The sequence below is a fragment of the Myotis nattereri genome (genome assembly GCF_964212035.1).
Source record: "Myotis nattereri genome assembly, chromosome: 1".
Lineage (NCBI taxonomy): Eukaryota > Metazoa > Chordata > Mammalia > Chiroptera > Vespertilionidae > Myotis > Myotis nattereri.
In genome coordinates, this window is record NC_138075.1 from 31,685,890 (window position 1) to 31,703,110 (window position 17,221).

The 17,221-nt window shown below is 43.0% G+C and overlaps 1 protein-coding gene across 1 annotated transcript in view; it reads right to left on the reverse strand.

Annotated features, from left to right (window-relative positions):
- The window catches only part of SYNE2 (spectrin repeat containing nuclear envelope protein 2), a 310,564-nt gene that overhangs the window by 37,926 nt on the left and 255,417 nt on the right, over window positions 1-17,221 (reverse strand). The window contains exons 93-97 of the mRNA XM_081090284.1: window positions 16,123-16,217; window positions 14,626-14,860; window positions 12,186-12,380; window positions 9,097-9,222; window positions 1,933-2,088 (exon numbers count right to left, since the gene is read on the reverse strand). Coding sequence (XP_080946410.1) covers window positions 1,933-2,088; window positions 9,097-9,222; window positions 12,186-12,380; window positions 14,626-14,860; window positions 16,123-16,217 — 807 coding nt within the window. The remainder of the gene's footprint in view (window positions 1-1,932; window positions 2,089-9,096; window positions 9,223-12,185; window positions 12,381-14,625; window positions 14,861-16,122; window positions 16,218-17,221) is intronic.

The window sequence follows — 17,221 nt, forward strand, 5'->3', positions numbered from 1 at the left end:
CTCCTCAGGTTTAACAACAGAATTTGCTCTCTCCTTTGATAAATGTCATAAAAAGCAACGAAGATGGTACCTGACCAAAAGGGCTCAGTTTTATCCAATATTATCAGGTTATATTAAAAAACTAGAAACAGGAAAGGTTAAGTGAATAACTTAAGCATCACCTAAGTTTTTTCTGTTCCTGCTCTTTCTAATATACATTCGCTGAATGCTTGCGGCATGCTAACTTTTAACGTTAGGGCCCAAATCCTTTCCTTTTAAAAAGTGATCGTCTTTTTACCTTCTTAAGGAAAATGTCCTGCCTATTTACTTAAAAAAGCATAATACAGATCCAGTTATGAACCTAACATTTGTAATGCAAATGTGCCATGAAAATTCAAGTCATTTAAACATCCTAGTTTTGTATTTCAAAACAAAAACAAAGCAAAATTAGATTAAAAGCAACAACAACGCACATCACTCATGGACTTCACCTTCCCACCATGTCCTAACCACTGTGGACAGAAACCATGGGAATGGGATGGAATACTGGCCCACAGCACACAGGCGGCCCCCCCAATGCCCAGCACTTCCGGAGGCACAGGCAACCCTGAGCTGGTCTCAGCGAAGGGTCTTCCTCCTCCCAGGGTTCAAATATATTACTTCAATAAATATAAATTCAAAGAATGAAATCGGCTTTTTTCTATGTAAAAATATCCTCTCAAGTATTAAAAATCTTTTAAGCTTAGAGTTAAAAGGGGTAATAGCTAAAGAGTTCTTTTGGGAAAGTTTGAACACCCCACTTTGCAGATGGGGAAACGAAGGCTGAATTCCCAGAGTTTCTTGCTATGCACAGAACACCTCTGCTGTTTTCGGAGTGGAGGCCAAAATGTCTAGTATTTGCACCTCCCCCCTCAACCAAATGTGTTAAAAAGACCCAGAGAACTATCCCCCCAAAACCAGGTTTTGTGTTTCTGCTCCTCAGGGCATCTATTTATCTTAGTTTGAAAAAACCCTGGCATTTTGCACAGCATCACTTTGGTAGGCTTCATAATGAGGAACATCTGGACCCCTGTCTTTGCTGCTTAACTTTCAGGATACTTTTCATATTTTCTAAATATTTTCTTTTATATAAAATTTGAATGAAAAATTCTAAAAGGACATTTAAAAGTAGGGTACATTGTGACTATGAAATACTAAAATCAATAAAGAAAAATGCTTTTACTTTATGAAAATGCATCCAAAAGTGTCTGAATTTTAACTCTTAAAAATACATCTCATCATTCACAAGATGAGATTTGGGAGTTTACTTTTCTTAGAATTACATGTTTGTAAAACAAAGATCTGTTGGAACCCTTTAATCCCGTCTTGATCCTATCACAAACACTGCCGAATACCCCACCACAATCTCACTCTTAATCAGAAGTGAACCCCTCGTGAGCCACTGAGGTGCTAAGGGTAGCAGCAGATCATTTCTTTCAGAGTTTTAAAAACTTGACAGAAACATCGCGAATGCGGAGCTCTGGGATGCAAGGCGGTCCCTGTGGGACCCTAAGTGCGACTCAGCCCAGAGGAGGTGCTGCCGCCTCTGCTCTAAGTCCGGCCTCCGGAAGGATCCCTTCTGGGCCCTAATTCTAACCCACAGATTAGTCTTGTCATCTGCTCGAGACAGAGAGCGCACGCACACGGCGGGCATAACTGCAACCCTCACACACTTCACCTGGCTTTCTACGAGGCGCGCTAACAATGTGCCAAGTCCCAGCACGGAGCGCTGGAGAAACAAAGGGGCAGGTCTGCCACACCGGGTCGCTGCCTGCGAAGGGAAGGGAGCAGCGGCCTGGGCTCCAGCGGAAAGGGCCTCCGGTCAATGAAATGACGCTCCTTTCTACTTTGTCTGGCCCCCGGAGACGGTTCCATAAACTCCACCACAGCCGTGCCCTGCCTGAACCGACTTACTCGTAGGCAGAGGTCCTCCCATTGTCTGTGCAGAAGCTCTATCTGCTCCTTCAGCACCATCACGTCCTCCACAAGAATGTGCTGCGTGAAGTCGCTCTTCATAGTTTGAAGTTCTTCCAAGTTCTGAGTCCAGCTAGCCAAAGACTTCTCTAGCTCCTGCATTAAACACAAGAACAGGGAGAGAGAAACAACAAACCTTCAACTCAGACTGCTGTTGTTTCCAAACCTGTAGGCTAATCCTTTGATTGGACTCTGGGGGAGGGGACACCCGGAAGGGGGCGGGACCTCCCGAATGAGAAACAGCCCAGGGCCAGCTTCTGCAGGGGAGGCTGGCCAGCTCTTCACCACCCTTTTCTCAAAAGAAAACTCTTCTACCTCTATTTTCATTTTCTCAGGTAGTTCAGATTTTTATATAATGAATTCTACTTTAAAGTCATGTCGGTTTTTACCTTTATTTAGAGGAAAGCAACAATCTCTCTCTCTCTCTCTCTCTCTCTCTCTCTCTCTCTCTCTCTCTCTCACACACACACACACACACACACACACACACACACACGCTTCTAATTCTGAAACTATGCCACAGAAATGTAGAAAGTTGATTTCCTATTCTTAAAAAACACCTAAGAAATGCACGGATGCCACCGTGGAAATCATATAACAACAGCTTCTGTTCAAAGGGAATTATTTTGGTTAACTTTCAAAAAGAAAGTTAAAATACAATGAAAGAAAAAAATAAATGGTTACTAAATAACTGGCAGAGATTGGTTAGCAGAAAATTTCCTGTGGCCCTGGAAACTTTTTTCCCCCCTCAAATAAATTGGTCAAATTTAAAGCTTTTGAATTCTAGGACATAATCAACACAATTACTTTCACAACAGGGGCGATAAAAGGAAACAGCTAGAACATTTACACGTCTTTTTTAAAAAGAATACATTTTTATTGGTTTCAGAGAGGGAGCTAGAAACATCAATGATGAGAGAATCAATGATAGGCGGCCTCCTGCACACCCCACACTGGGAATCTAGCCCGCGAGCCCGCAACCCGGGCACAAGCCTTTGACTGGAATCGAACCTGGGATCCTTCAGTCTGCAGGCTGACACTCTATCCATTGAGCCAAGGCAGCTAGGGCACGTGTCTTTAAAAAATAAAAAAATAAAATTGCATGGTCTGTTACTGTTTTGTGAGCACTTCCAAGTAACTCTGTAAGAGCTACAGCACAATGAAAAGATCACTAGTTCAAGAGCCATTTTTATTGTGCTTACGATTCCTCATACTTTGGCACACTGTGAGGGTCTCCATTCACACCTGCCCACAGGAGAGTGAAAGAGCGAGGATTCACATCAGAAACATGGCTGAGTGAGGCGACAATAACCATGTGTGAGTTCTGACTGATTTCCAGAGCTCTCATTTCTACACTGGTATGCTCTCACAAGCTACTGCCAATAATTTACGTTTAATAAAATGGTCTGGAGAATTCTTTTTTAAAAGTTGCGTGGGGACTAGGAAATACCATCTTTACCAGAGATCATTATTTTAAATTTTTGTTACCTAGTTTTAGCCTCACAATTCTAGTCAAGTGGGTGAGAGCAGATACAGCAGCAGAACAGTTTCCATGAGCTACATAATACAAAGGGGGCGACTCGTAAGTGGAGGCACATCACCCACTGACTTAACTACAGGAACCCCAAAGCCCGCTGAGCTCTTGCGGTGTCTCCCTGCTCAGAGGTGCCGACTCAGACGCCTGTGTATTAGGGAGGCCTGTATAAGTTACCCACCGCCAAGTGGAAATCAATTTGGTTTGCATACGTGGTTGGTTTCCTCCTACACCTGAAAGGGTAATTAGCAGGTATGCAACCTCTGAATACGGGCGCCTTTCTGATTCCTAACAAGAAGCCTTCTCTGATTCATTGGACGAGGTTGGGATTCCTGTTTACGCTCTCACGGTGCTTTCTCCTGTAACACTACCCACGCTCACAGTTCTTCTCACACGCACCGATGCGAACAGTGGAACTCCTTGGTTAACATGTGCCTCCCCAGTCGTCTAGATTGTCAACCCAGTACCGGCCAGGGCAGCAACAACCTTGCTCACAAATACATTGCCGAGCACCTGCCACAATGCCTGGTATTTAAGAAATTCTCAGATATCAAAATGTATGATCGAAAGGGGAACCATTTCACAGAGTCTTAAGAGCTCTCAAATGTTCATAAATATTAGGTATAAAAAGCAAGGAATCAATATATAGAGCGAGACCTACTGTGGAAGTTTACTACAGCTGATGCTCAGTATTTGTACAAACGTTTAAAAAATCATGCTTCTGTCTTTAAATTAAAATACTCTGGATTTGCGACCAAACTAATTGTGAAAGAGAACACCTCAGATAGGTTTCCCTTTCTTTAATATAACCAGCTAAACTGTCTATATTGCAAGAATAATTCCAATTGTTCGTATAAAACAGGATTGTCAAACAAAGTAATTACATCAAGTAATGCATCACACAGGCCTTGACTGGACTCTAATATAGCACAGCAGTTAAAACCTTTGCCCGAGGATGCAACTACCAGTGCATTGGCAAGTCTTCTCTACATTATCATTTGGGTAAAAAACGGACCAAGAAATGAATGTATGTCTGTGTATGTATGTACATATGTACATACGTATGTAATATATGTGCCTGAATAGCTTTGGAAGAACAAATAAAAAATTGGTAACACGGATTGCTTCTGTGAAAAGAAACTGATGGGAGAAAAAATTTTCATGTAGAGTAGTCCCCTCTCATCCATGGGGGATGTGCTGGACCCCCACTGGATGCCTGAAATGGTGGATGGTACCTAATCTGGGATAACTGTTTTTTTCCTATACATACATACCTATGATAAAGTTTAATTTATAAATTAGACATAGTAAGAGATTAACAATAACAAGTAATAATAAAATAGGACAATTATAATAGTATACTGTAATAAAAGTTTTGGGAATGTGGTCTGGGCTCTCTCTCTCTCAAATATCTGAAATTTTCCATTTAATATGTTGAGCTGCAGTTGACTGCAGGTTACTGAAACCGTGAAAAGCAAAACCATGGATAAGGGAGGTAGTATTGTGTACCGTTTGTGCCTTCTAAATTTTGGACCATATCATATTACTTATTAAAAAATTACCTTAAAAATAAAATTGTCCCAAGGACTCAATTGTTTGACAAGTTTCATGAACACAAATGCCCACTACAGCAATTTTGATAGTAGTGAAAAGCTAGTATATGAAGTATATAAATCACACACACACACACACACACACACACAGAATTATTCCATACAGAAACTTGGTTGTCACTGGAATATAGTTTTCCTAGGAGGAAAGTACAGCCCAGACTGGTCCAGGGGCTGGTGTGTCTCCCCAGGTGATTCAGGATGGTAAACACTGCCCTAGCCAGGCTTCAGGTTACGTAGGATCCTTTGGAATATGGGCATGGTTGACTGAAATTCATGCTCTTGGACTCTCTCCTGCATTGTTTCCCCTGCGAGAGGATGTGGAGGCTATGGGAGCTGAAAGGATCCTGGTGGAATCTGAGAAGTGCGATACTTGGGGAAGTCACGTCCTCTTATGAGTTTGTAGTTTGCATTCTGCACTGGTTTCTAGGCTTTATGGGAGGAAATTCTGTGTATCGACCTGAGAGTGACTCCACATCCTCTCATTAGACCTGAAGTGTAGATCTAAACCTAAAGATGTAGAGACGATAAAAACTTTGAAAATTAGGAAGAGGTAGGAACCTTCTGAACCTAACAAAGACACCACCTGCAAATATCAGAGTTAAGGGTGAAATGTCAGAATAATTCTTTAAAAAAAAATCAGGATTAACATGAAGGAGCCAGCCATTAATACTTCCATTCAGCATAGTTCTGGAAGCAGTGACCAGTGTAGGTAGGACAGAAAAAATTATAATTAAAAGGAAGAAACAAAAAGGGGTCGTTTTCCACAAATAGTGATTGTTGACATAGTCATCCAAAAGAATATGTAGACAAATTATTAGAATTAGCAAAAGAGTTTAGCAAGATGGCTGAATATAATACAGTGGGGCCTTGACTTACGAGTGTCCCGACTAACGAGTTTTTAAAGATATGAGCCGTCTCTCGGCTGATTTTTTGCTTTGAGTTGCGAGCTAAAATTCGGGTTACGAGCCAACTTTAGATACCCCACCGCTAGATGGCACAGCGAACGTCACAGTGAACACCACAACATCAGCCCGGCATCACGTGTCTCACTCGTTCACAATTGATTTGACATACGAGTAATTTGAGTTACGAGCTCCGTCACGGAACAAATTAAACTCGTAAGTCAAGTATCAATTTATAAAGTTAGTCACATTTCTAGGCACCAGTGATAAACAGAAAATATAACCAAAAAAAGGCAGAATGTTTAATAGCTTCAAAAACAACACATCAAGAAATAAATCTGACAAAAGATGCACAATACTATGTGAAGAAAATTATAAAACATCATTGAATGACTAACAGGAGAAACATGCCACATTCAAAAAAAAGGAGTACTCAGTGTCAAAAAGATGTTAATTTTTCCCAAATTAACCTACACATTCAATACTACACAAAATGCTTCTAAAAGTTGTGGAAAATCAAAGACCCAAGGATATCCATACTAAGGTGGGAGAACAAGGTCTGGGCACATATCATGCCTGAAATAAAGATCTGATTTGAAAGCTAAGATAAGCAGACCAGTGGGACAGAGAACCAAGAAAGAAGTTCTGTGTATGTGGAAACATGATATTTGACACTGGACTATTCAATAAATAAGCATCAGGACAACTGACTATCCACGTGAATAAAAAAATTGAGCCTTTAACTCAAAAGTTACTCAAAAGTTAATTCTTCAGCCCTGGCCAGGCGGTTCAGTCGGTTGGAGCATCGTCCCATACACCAAAAGGTTGCAGGTTCAATCCCAGGTCGAGACTCCTATGGGAGGCAACTGACCAATGCTTCTCTCTCACATTATGTTTCTCTATTTTTCTCTCCCTAAAATCACTGAAAACATATCTTTGCGTGAGGATTTAAAAAAGAATCAATTCTTCAATGAATAAAAGTATAAGTTAAAGAGCAAAACATGAAACTTTCTGAAGAAAATGTAAGAGTTTATCTTTATGACTTTAGTATGAAGATGTCTCAAAGGAAACAGAAAATGAAGATATTGATAAATTCATCTATATTAAAATGACAAAAAATATCCTCCCCTCCTCCCCCCCCAGCCAGTGACACCAAGAAAAAGTAGAAAAAGAAGTTCTTGGATGGGAGAAGACATTTGCAATGTCTATATTCAACAGAGGAGAATGATCTAAAATAAATAAGTAGCTACTTCAAATCAATAAGAAAACAGCCCAACAGAAAAATGAGTTGAGGATATAAACAGGCAATTCATAGAAGGCAAATCTGAAAAGGTGATAAACATGAAAGAAATATTGAACTTACTAGTAATTAAACTACAAAGAGATACCATCTCACCCCTATCAGACTACCAAAAGTTTTAAAAAATTGACAATACCAAGTGATTGGAGAAAGAATAAATTGTTTCCTATTGATATAATGCATCAACACAGCAGTGAGAATGAATGAGTTGTGGGTATCAATACTGATGACTCAAAATCATAATAAGGGCAAAAGGTTGCATTATATGTTATATAGTATGGTACTGTTCATGTAAAGTTTAAAAACAAAAGTAACACTTCTATATTTCATTGAGAACTACGGACACATGGTAAAATGATAAAAAAAAAGTGCATATGCCAAAACCGGTTTGGCTCAGTGGATAGAGCGTCGGCCTGCGGACTGAAAGGTCCCAGGTTCGATTCCGGTCAAGGGCATGTACCTGGGTTGCGGGCACATCCCCAGTGGGAGATGTGCAGGAGGCAGCTGATCGATGTTTCTCTCTCATCGATGTTTCTAACTTTCTATCTCTCTCCCTTCCTCTCTGTGAAAAATCAATAAAATATATTAAAAAAAAAAAAAAAAAAAAAAGTGCATAAGCATGGTGAAAGAACAAATTCAGGGTTGTAAACACTTCCGGGGAGGGAACATACTTTGAAAATCATCCAGGACACTGTAACTGTATTTGTGATGTTTTACTTTCCAGCTGAGTGATGGTTTCGTGGCAGTTTGTCATATCATTTGTTAGGTTAAAAATATTTTGCATGTCAGATATATTAAAATGAAGGGGGAAAAACGGATTTCTAGCACAGCTGACATATGAGACTACTTAGTTCTTCCTAATTATTTCAATTTGACTGAAGTCACTGAAGAAAACAAACAAAAAACAAAAACAAGACAAAATACATTCCAAAAGGCTTTTGATGTCTTTTAAACATCAAACCTGCAAAGAGGGAAGAGACCCGGCAATTCCTGACCTGGAAATTGTATGGATGCAAATTCCTGTCCGCAAAGGCCTAAAACAGTGATGGCGAACCTATGACACGCGTGTCAGAGGTGACACGCGAACTCATTTTTTTGGTTGATTTTTCTCTGTTAAATGGCATTTAAGTATATAAAATAAATATCAAAAACATAAGTCTTTGTTTTACTATGGTTGCAAATATCAAAAAATTTCTATATGTGACACAGCACCAGAGTTAAGTTAGGGTTTTTCAAAATGCTGACACGCCGAGCTCAAAAGGTTCGCCATCACTGGCCTAAAATATGCAGAAATTTTTGCTAGTGTGATATTAATTAGGCAAAATACAGTTTGGAAGGTTTTATAAAAATGTTATAAGTGAGCAAAAACACTCAACCCACTGGCTTTTTAAAAAAACCTGAATTCTTTAGTCATACTTGACTCTCATTTCAATGACACGGTCATTTCGTAAGGGGACAGCTTTCAATGTCGTCTCCGAGGCCACATCTTCCACCTCCGCGAGCCAGACAGAAAGAGGGTCTGAGTGAAACCACGAGGATCCCAAAGGCTCTCATTGTCACACAAGGGTCTCCAAAACCATGGGTTCTAATTCCTTCAGAGACCAGGATGCTTTGTTAGATAAAAGATAGGAAAAATGCTTTCCAACGGAACATGAAAACTTGGTTCCAACATGGAAACGGAAAGGCAACAAACTCTGCAACCCCCGGGGGAAACAGCTGAGCGTGACCGTGCACGCCCCCCTCGGCTTTCCGTACCTTAATCCGCTCTTTCTGTTTCTGCAGGTCCTCGTGAGGTTCTGGGAGAGGATCTTTACTTTGTGCCTTTAAAACGTGCAGCCTGCTTTTCAGCTCCTTGATTTTCTTTTCACACTGGTCCCAGGTCTATTTGAAAACAGCGTTGAGACTGGTAAGTACTTTGCTCCTTAAGAGTAAATGACAGAACCAGAACAGCTCATGTAATCCACGGAAGTGTGCTACCTAATGTGTTTTTGCAGGTCACACAGAAACCCCGTTCCTTCCTTGAACAAACCGTGGTCTAATGGAGCCGAAGGAATACCATCTGGTTCAACACCTTTTTGCAGCTTCATGTGTGGCTCATTTCAAACATTGGGTTGGTTGGTTTTTGCTTCAAAATACAGCTGACCCTTGAATGACTCGGGGGGTGAGGATGGTTAGGGGATCCCACCAAGAGGAATTGAAAATCCCCATGTGACTTAAGTTGACACTTGGTATCCACAGATTCCCAACTGAAGATGGAAAATAGCTTCCAATCCGCAGCTGGCTGCATCCACAGATGCAAAACCCAAGGACTCTGAGGCCTTTACATTTATTGAAAAAAAGGAGTGGGCCGGCGCAGTGCAAACCCGTGTTGTCAACCGTGTTTCTTCCTCCCTCCCCATGACCCTGGCCTATGTGATATTATTTCTATTTTGATACTGGAACAGTTCACATTTAAAAGGCTGCTCGAAGAACCCATCTTTAGCATTTACAGACTCAGGCATGCGCTGCCATAGCATCGTAAAACCAAAAGCACCAAATCGACCACCTTTCTTGTCTTCTTTCCTAACGTCACTCCTCTGCTCTCTCCCTTCCCTTTCTCGTGGTTTGGGTTGGGCGGCCCTTACAGCCAAGCTTCACTCGCTCTCCATCTCTCACCGGTGCGCTGACAGCCACCTCCTGCTTAAAGCACTTCACCGTTTCTAAAGCGTTTTCAACTTCACTGTCTTATTGTCATTGTAATAACCTTAGGAGACAGCACAAGTATTAGTATTATCACATTTAAAATGTGAAAACTGCCCTAGCCAGTCTGGCTCAGTGGATAGAGCTTTGGCCTGAGGACTGAAGGGTCCCAGGTTTGACTCTGTTAAGGGCATGTACTAGGTTGCAGGCTTGATCCCCGACCCTGGTAGGGGCATGTACAGGGCAACCAATTGATGTGTCTCTCTCACATCAATGTTTCTCTCTCTCTGTCTCTTCCCCTCCCTCCACTCTTTCTAAAAATCCATGGAAAAATATCCTCAGATGAGGATTACCAGGAAAAGGTAAATAATAAAATGTGAAAAATGAGGCTCAGAGAAACCTGACTGGCCAAGGAGATGAAGGTAGAGGCAGCTTAGTCGAGAGGTGCCCTAAGGCGGCAGGTGCCCCCCATGCCCAGTGCCATTCTTCTGCACCATCTCTACTTCCTTTAACCTTCCATTACTGAGCAACTAGTTGCCTGCATTTTCAAGTTCAGGGTGCTTACAATTGGTTCATTAGGGTAAGTTTCTACTGCTGAGGTGACTAACAGCAGACAAACATAAACTCAAACACTATTTTAATCCTCAGTACAACTGCTATAAACATACTTGGGTTGGCCCCATTCTATGGTGATAACTCATGTAAGGGGAGGCCACTGGTCCAGCAACATCAAGTCCCTGGAACACAACCAAGAAAGCAAAGCGAGAAACAAAACTCTTCTCCCCACACCAACCCGGTAACTGCAATTACCATCATGCTTTACAAACATGGCCGGAGCTCAACCAGTGTTTCTAGTTCATGAATTTTGCAGTCCGTATACCGAAGAAGATTCAGACACTTTGTTCACAGGAGAGATGCTCAGGCCCTAACTCGGGACATATTTATTCTTCATTCAGAAAACCACCTCTGATAAGCTTGGTTATCTGGTTTTCTCACACACACACACACACACTCTCTCTCTCTCTCTCTCTCTCTCTCTCTCTCTCTCTCTCTCTCACACACACACACACACACACACACAATAGTGCAGCGGTTCTCAACCTGTGGGTCGCAACCCCTTTGGCGGTCGAATGACCCTTTCACAGGGGTCGCCTAAGACCATCCTGCATATCAGATATTTACATTACGATTCATAACAGTAGCAACATTACAGTTATGAAGTAGCAACGAAAATAATTTTATGGTTGGGTCACAACATGAGGAACTGTATTTAAACGGCCAGAAGGTTGAGAACCACTGCAATAGTGTAAAGAGGAGAGTGGGCTTATCAGGAGTAGGTATGCTCAGAGAAACAAAAAGTAAAAAATAGATAGCTTCATATTCTATGTAGCGACAGGAAAACCATAAAAGCCACACGAGACCTCAAAGAGCACAGTCGTGTAGGGCCTAGGTTCAAAGCAGCTCAGAGTCCTTGAGAAAAACTTGGTATTTTAGCATAACAAAATGATTTTCCTAATACTGACTAAGGAACCTTTCAGTTCTTAAAGATATGATCATAAATTATCTGTGAAATTTATTTATATAAAAAATGCATTTCTGATGATAACAGAAAGATGAAGTATCACTGTGTTTATTTTAATATACTATCGCCAAGGACAGACCAAATGTCGAACATTCATTTCATATATGGAACTTCCACGGAATATTAATAAGTTCTCTGTTTTGCCTTGGCTGGGTCGCACAGTTGATTAGAGTGTCATCCCGTTCACCAAAAGGCTGTGGGTTTGATTCCTGGGCAGGGCATATACCCAGGTTGTGTGTATGGGAGGCAACTGATTGATGTTTCTCTCTCACATGGATGTTTCTTTCTCTCTCTTCGGCTCTAAAATTAATAAACATATCTTTGGGTGAGGATTAAAAAAAGTTCTCTGTTTCATAAAAGTAAATATAAAATAGAACCTCAAGTATTTACATATTTAATACTGAGTTTTTAAAATGCTCTTATTATTCTTCTACATTCAGTAACTGGCAAGGTTCATGGAATAGTAGGACCTTTGGAAAACTCACAATATCATCCCATAAGCATTCCCATTGTCACACAGCAAACAAACATTCTATGTACTGCATTTGAGTGTCATGAGTGGGAAAGTAAGTGGCGAGTTTACCTCTACGATGCTCTGGAAGTGTTTAATCATCTCTCCTACTTGGGTCTTTGTGTCCTTCCAGTTGTCCTGAAGCTGACTGATTCTCTTGTTAACAGACTCTTTACTTTCCGGGTTAGTTGTGCTCAGCAACTTTTCCCCAGCTTCCAAGGTTAGTTCATAGGTGGTTTGCCATCTCTCAAAACGAATTTCTTTATTCTAAAAAAAGGAAGAAAGTGACTTGCCTAAGCCATCTCAAACTTAGCTGATCAAAAGACCTGCTCCTCCTCCAGTCTTCCCTGACTTGGTCAACAGCGCACTATTCACCACGATGCTTACAGCAGGAACCCAGAGTCATCTTGATTTAGATTTTTATTTACGTGCCACATCCGAACCATTAGTAAGTCTTGTAAATGCTACCCACAAATATACCCTTTTTTATCTTCACTGTGATCACTCTTGTCTTATCCATCCTAACAACTCGCCGAGACTACTGACATAGCCTAACTGGGTCTGGCAGAATATTTTTCACAAAAAGGCCACAGCAATATTCCCTGCCCCACGTGCTTTTCCGGAACCTGTCACTGGCCAGCCAGTGGCAGTGCCTGTCCCCTCCTCTTGACCCCGTGTGGGCACGTGTGATGGCTAAAGACGACAGTGGATGTGACACATGTGACTTCCAAGGTGAGGTCTAAAAGGCACAGAGCTTCTCCCTGGATCTCTCTTTCTTGGGACATGGCCTTTGCAGCCATGAACTGCCATGTAGGAAGTCTGGCTACCAGAGTTTCCATGTGGAGTGACCACAGGGAATGATGCCGTGGAGCCCAGCGGTTCCAGTTCCTAGCTGTCTCAATCTTTCCAGCGTAAGTGCCAGACACGAGAGTGAGCAGGCTGCCAGATGAGTCCAGCCCGAGCCGTCACCTGACCGAAACTGCCCGAGACCCCCCACAAGAACGGCCTTGCTGTGCCCTGCCAGCCCCCAGATCTGTGGGAGGTAAGCATCAATGATGGTTGCTATGCAGCAAGAGATGGGAAATATACCGGGTTCCTGCTTCTCCTTTGGCTGCTCCCCCATCCATCCTCCTCAGAGCAGCCAGAGGATCTTTAAAAGATACAAAGAGAATCATGCTGCCCCCTCTTCCAACTGAAACTCCTCAGCGGTCTCCTCTTACACCATGACTGTGATCCAGCTATCATGTCTTGGCTGTAAGACATTCCTCCCTGCCTGCGTCTCAAATTCATTTCCTGCCATCGCGGCCCCACTGGCTGGGCTCCTGTCATACCAGCCTTCTTTCTGTTCCTCTGCGTCGATAAGCTTGTTCCCAGTGTGGGGAATTGGGACAGCCATTCCGTCTGTCTGAAAGGCTCCTTCCCCAGACTTTGCCTGGCTGGCTCCTGCTCATCACTCAGGCTCCAAAGATGTCACATTCCCAGAGATCGCCCATTCTAAAGGAGCCACCCAGCCCCTCCATTAGCTGCAGTTTAATGAAGTAGACATGCCTTATTGCAATCAGGTATTTTCTTATTTATTAACTAGAAGCCCGCTGCACAGAGATTTGCGCAATAGGCCTTCCTTCCCCTGGCTGCTGGCACCGGTTTTCCTCCAGCACCCGGGACCCAGGCCTTTGGTCCGGCCGCAGGCTTGGCTTCTCCGCTGTGGCCACAGTGGAGAAGCCAAGCCTCTTCAGTCTTCAGTCCTCACTCCGTGCCTGTGTATGCAAATTAACCGCCATCTTTGTTGGGTTAATTTGCATAGTCGCTCTGATTGGCTGGTGGGCGTAGTGGAGTGACACCAATTTGCATGTTTCTCTTTTATTAGTGTAGATTTGTCTGACTGCCCCCATGAGCGTGGGAGTCCTCTCTTCATGCCCACCATACTTCAGCCCTTGGAACAGTGACTGGCACGGAGCATGCGCTCAATAGCTGACGACTGGGAAGTGAATAGGGAAGTGCAGGGTTTCAGGAGGCTGGTGTTCATTTTGGTGCATCCCTAGAGAGTGGTTCTCTAGCTCAATGGAACATGCCTGAGAACGGCCAACAAATGACTCTAGCCCTCTGCTCGTCAAGCACCTTTCTGATTGAAAACTTTGTTGCCTAAACGGATTAGCCCTTCACAAGTAAGCAGGAGTCCCACTGTAAACTACCAAACTGGTGGCCAGGTTATATCTTACTTAGTACCTTAAAAGCTTGGGTGAGGTGAGTCTGTCACCCAAACTTCTCCCACTGGACCTACCCACCTCCACTCCTTCCCTACTCCCACAGCCCAGGAGAGCCTCACTACTTCTGGGTGGATGGAGGAGATTGGGTTTCTGACCCTGCAAGGCTAGGGATCCTAGCCCTCTGGCCTCCCCTTGCAAAGAGCACGCCTGCACCATGACATCTTCGAAAACCTAAAACCTGGAGGGGATGTATGTCTTCCACAGAATGACCCCCGTGGTTCCCACACTGCGACGGCCCGGAGTACCTTCAGCTCATGGATCAGACGTCTGGTTTGGAAGAGACTGTGGCAGTCCTGGCTCCTGACCGCAGACAGCAGTTGGCTGGTGGCGGCGAGGAAGCGGAGCAAGTCCCCCTCCGGGGTGGAGAAACACCGCCACTGCCTCACCAGCGCAGCGACCGCTCGCTTCCTCTGCCGCACGCTCTGCGCGGCGCTCTGCCACCGGGCCTTCAGCTGCGTGAACTTCGAAACAAATGCCGGCCTTGGGAAAACAGTGGGATAGGGAATCCAGACATGAACAGGTAGAAAAATAACTATCACAGCATCACAGAAACTCAGATTTGCTATTGGTATGTGCAATTTACACAAATAACAAACTTCTTAAGAACTTAGCGCCACTCCACTCACATACGATGGGGCACTTGGAGCAGGGGCAGCATGTGGTTGGCAAAGATTTTTAGCGAAAGGTATTTGCATAGGACCTGGGTACTTTACACACAAGACAACCACTCCTTAAATGGGAGCTGTTTTAACAGCCATTATGCCAAATGCTGCACGGAAAACTACACACTGGATCGGAGGGACAGAGATGAGCAGCTGGGTATCTGGTAATGTTATCTATTATTGAGGGTTTTACTTCGTGTAATTTCAGCAGTGAAAAACATGCTTCCTGCAGCTACTCAATCAGTTCCTTTCCAGATAAGTGACACCCTTCACATGAAAAACAAGGCCTTTCAATTGTTGTGAAGGAAGTCATGCTTTGCTGTACTGATCAAACCAAAACCAGCTGATGATCCTGGAACTGGCTTCATTACTTCTGAGCTGGGAAGAAATGGGCTTTAATTTCTTAGTTATGCTGAAAGATGCCGAGGTATATGGTGGTGATGGGGAGGGAAAACCATCCCTACCAGGACACTGGAGAAGTATTCAACAGGCCAGGGCACCTCTGGGCTGTCTGCCATGGGTACCTGTTGTGTGGCAGGTTCAGCTATTGTCACCAGGATGGCCTAAGGGGCTCTGCTCAGCCTGAGTGGCACTGCCCAGAGGCCCCAATCCCATGTACACAGCACAGGGAGAAATCCGTCTTTCACAGCTGTGACAAAGCTACTTGCTAGGAATATTCAGAATTATTCTTTAAATAGCAAAACATCATGAGGCTGAAGGTAGAGAGGAAAACATTCTACAGAGAATCCTTTGAAGTAAAAAATCAGTAAACTGTACTTGACGAGTGGGTCTGTTCTGCTAACCCCACTTGCCTACCATAGGGGAGAGTGCCACCACGATTTTTATGGCCCCAGCAAGACCCTATCCTAACATTGTCCCAAGACTGCCCCGTGGTGGTCCGTCAACTGACATGCCCACAGGAAACGGATGGGATCAAGATTCACATGGTGGAAGGCCTGCTCTGACTGCATCTCTCTCTCTCTCTCTCTCTCTCTCTCTCTCTCTCTCTCTCTCTCTCTCTCTCTCTCACACACACACACACACACACACACACACACACACACACACCAGACAGCTTACCTCTTCTCTATTTCTGTTGTGTCCAAGAGTTGTAAGGACTGGGTGACATAGTAATCAGCAATTGTCTGGTTTATAGAAACTTCAGCTTCCAACATCTGTATGTGAATTAAAATATTAAATATCAGCTTGTAGAATTCATTTTATGAACCTGGACCTTATATTTCCTATTAAAATCTAAGCTCACGGAGGACACCTGAGGTGATCAGTTTTCAAATTATTTGAGTCTAACTGCAAAGAATGCTCAACCATCACATCAACAGCACCTACAAATGTAATCTTAGAAGGGAAAGATCCAACAGTAACTATGGTTAATGCCTGTTTATTGGGCAGACTACTGTTTGCTAGACACTATGTAAAACATGCATTACCTTAATTATTCCTCAAACTTTGGACTTAAGTACTATTATAATGTCCATCTGAAGAGGAGGAAGCTAAGGTATGAAGTTCAGTAATTTATTTCTTGGTCACTCAGCTTTTTGGCTGGGAGGATTTCATTTTCATTGGATGACAACGTGACAATGCAGCCAAATCGGTTATGTTAGAAAGCTGCGGTGAACTAATCGTGCCCACTTTGAAGGGCAGGATCGACCTATAACCAGCAAGAATATTTCCAAACAAACATCAGCACAAGTGTGGGAAAGCTCCCCTGTGAAATTTTTAATGAGGCAATTATAATTATACCAAGTTCTTCCCTATTTTAGAGAATTACTCGGTGAAAATGCAAAGATGAGCTGAGGTACTTCAACATGTTCATGTTTGCATTCTGTGGAAGCAAAGTGGTGCTAGAAGACTGCACTTACTGCAGAAAATCTAGGAGTTCTGTCATTAATAAAATAGAGCAATAAAACAAAATGTTGAAAGTTGTGAAATGTGTTAAGAATTTTGCACGTGATCAACTGACAACAGGATTAGACATACACTGACAGGTACTCTGTATTTTATCTAAATCCATCTTTCCCTGCCCTAGCCGGTTTGGCTCAGTGGGTAGAGCATTGGCCCACACACTGAAGGGTCCTGGTTCGATTCTGGTCAAGGGCATATACTCGGTTGCAGGCTTGATCTGTGTGTGTGTGGGAGGCAACCAATCTCTCTCACTTCA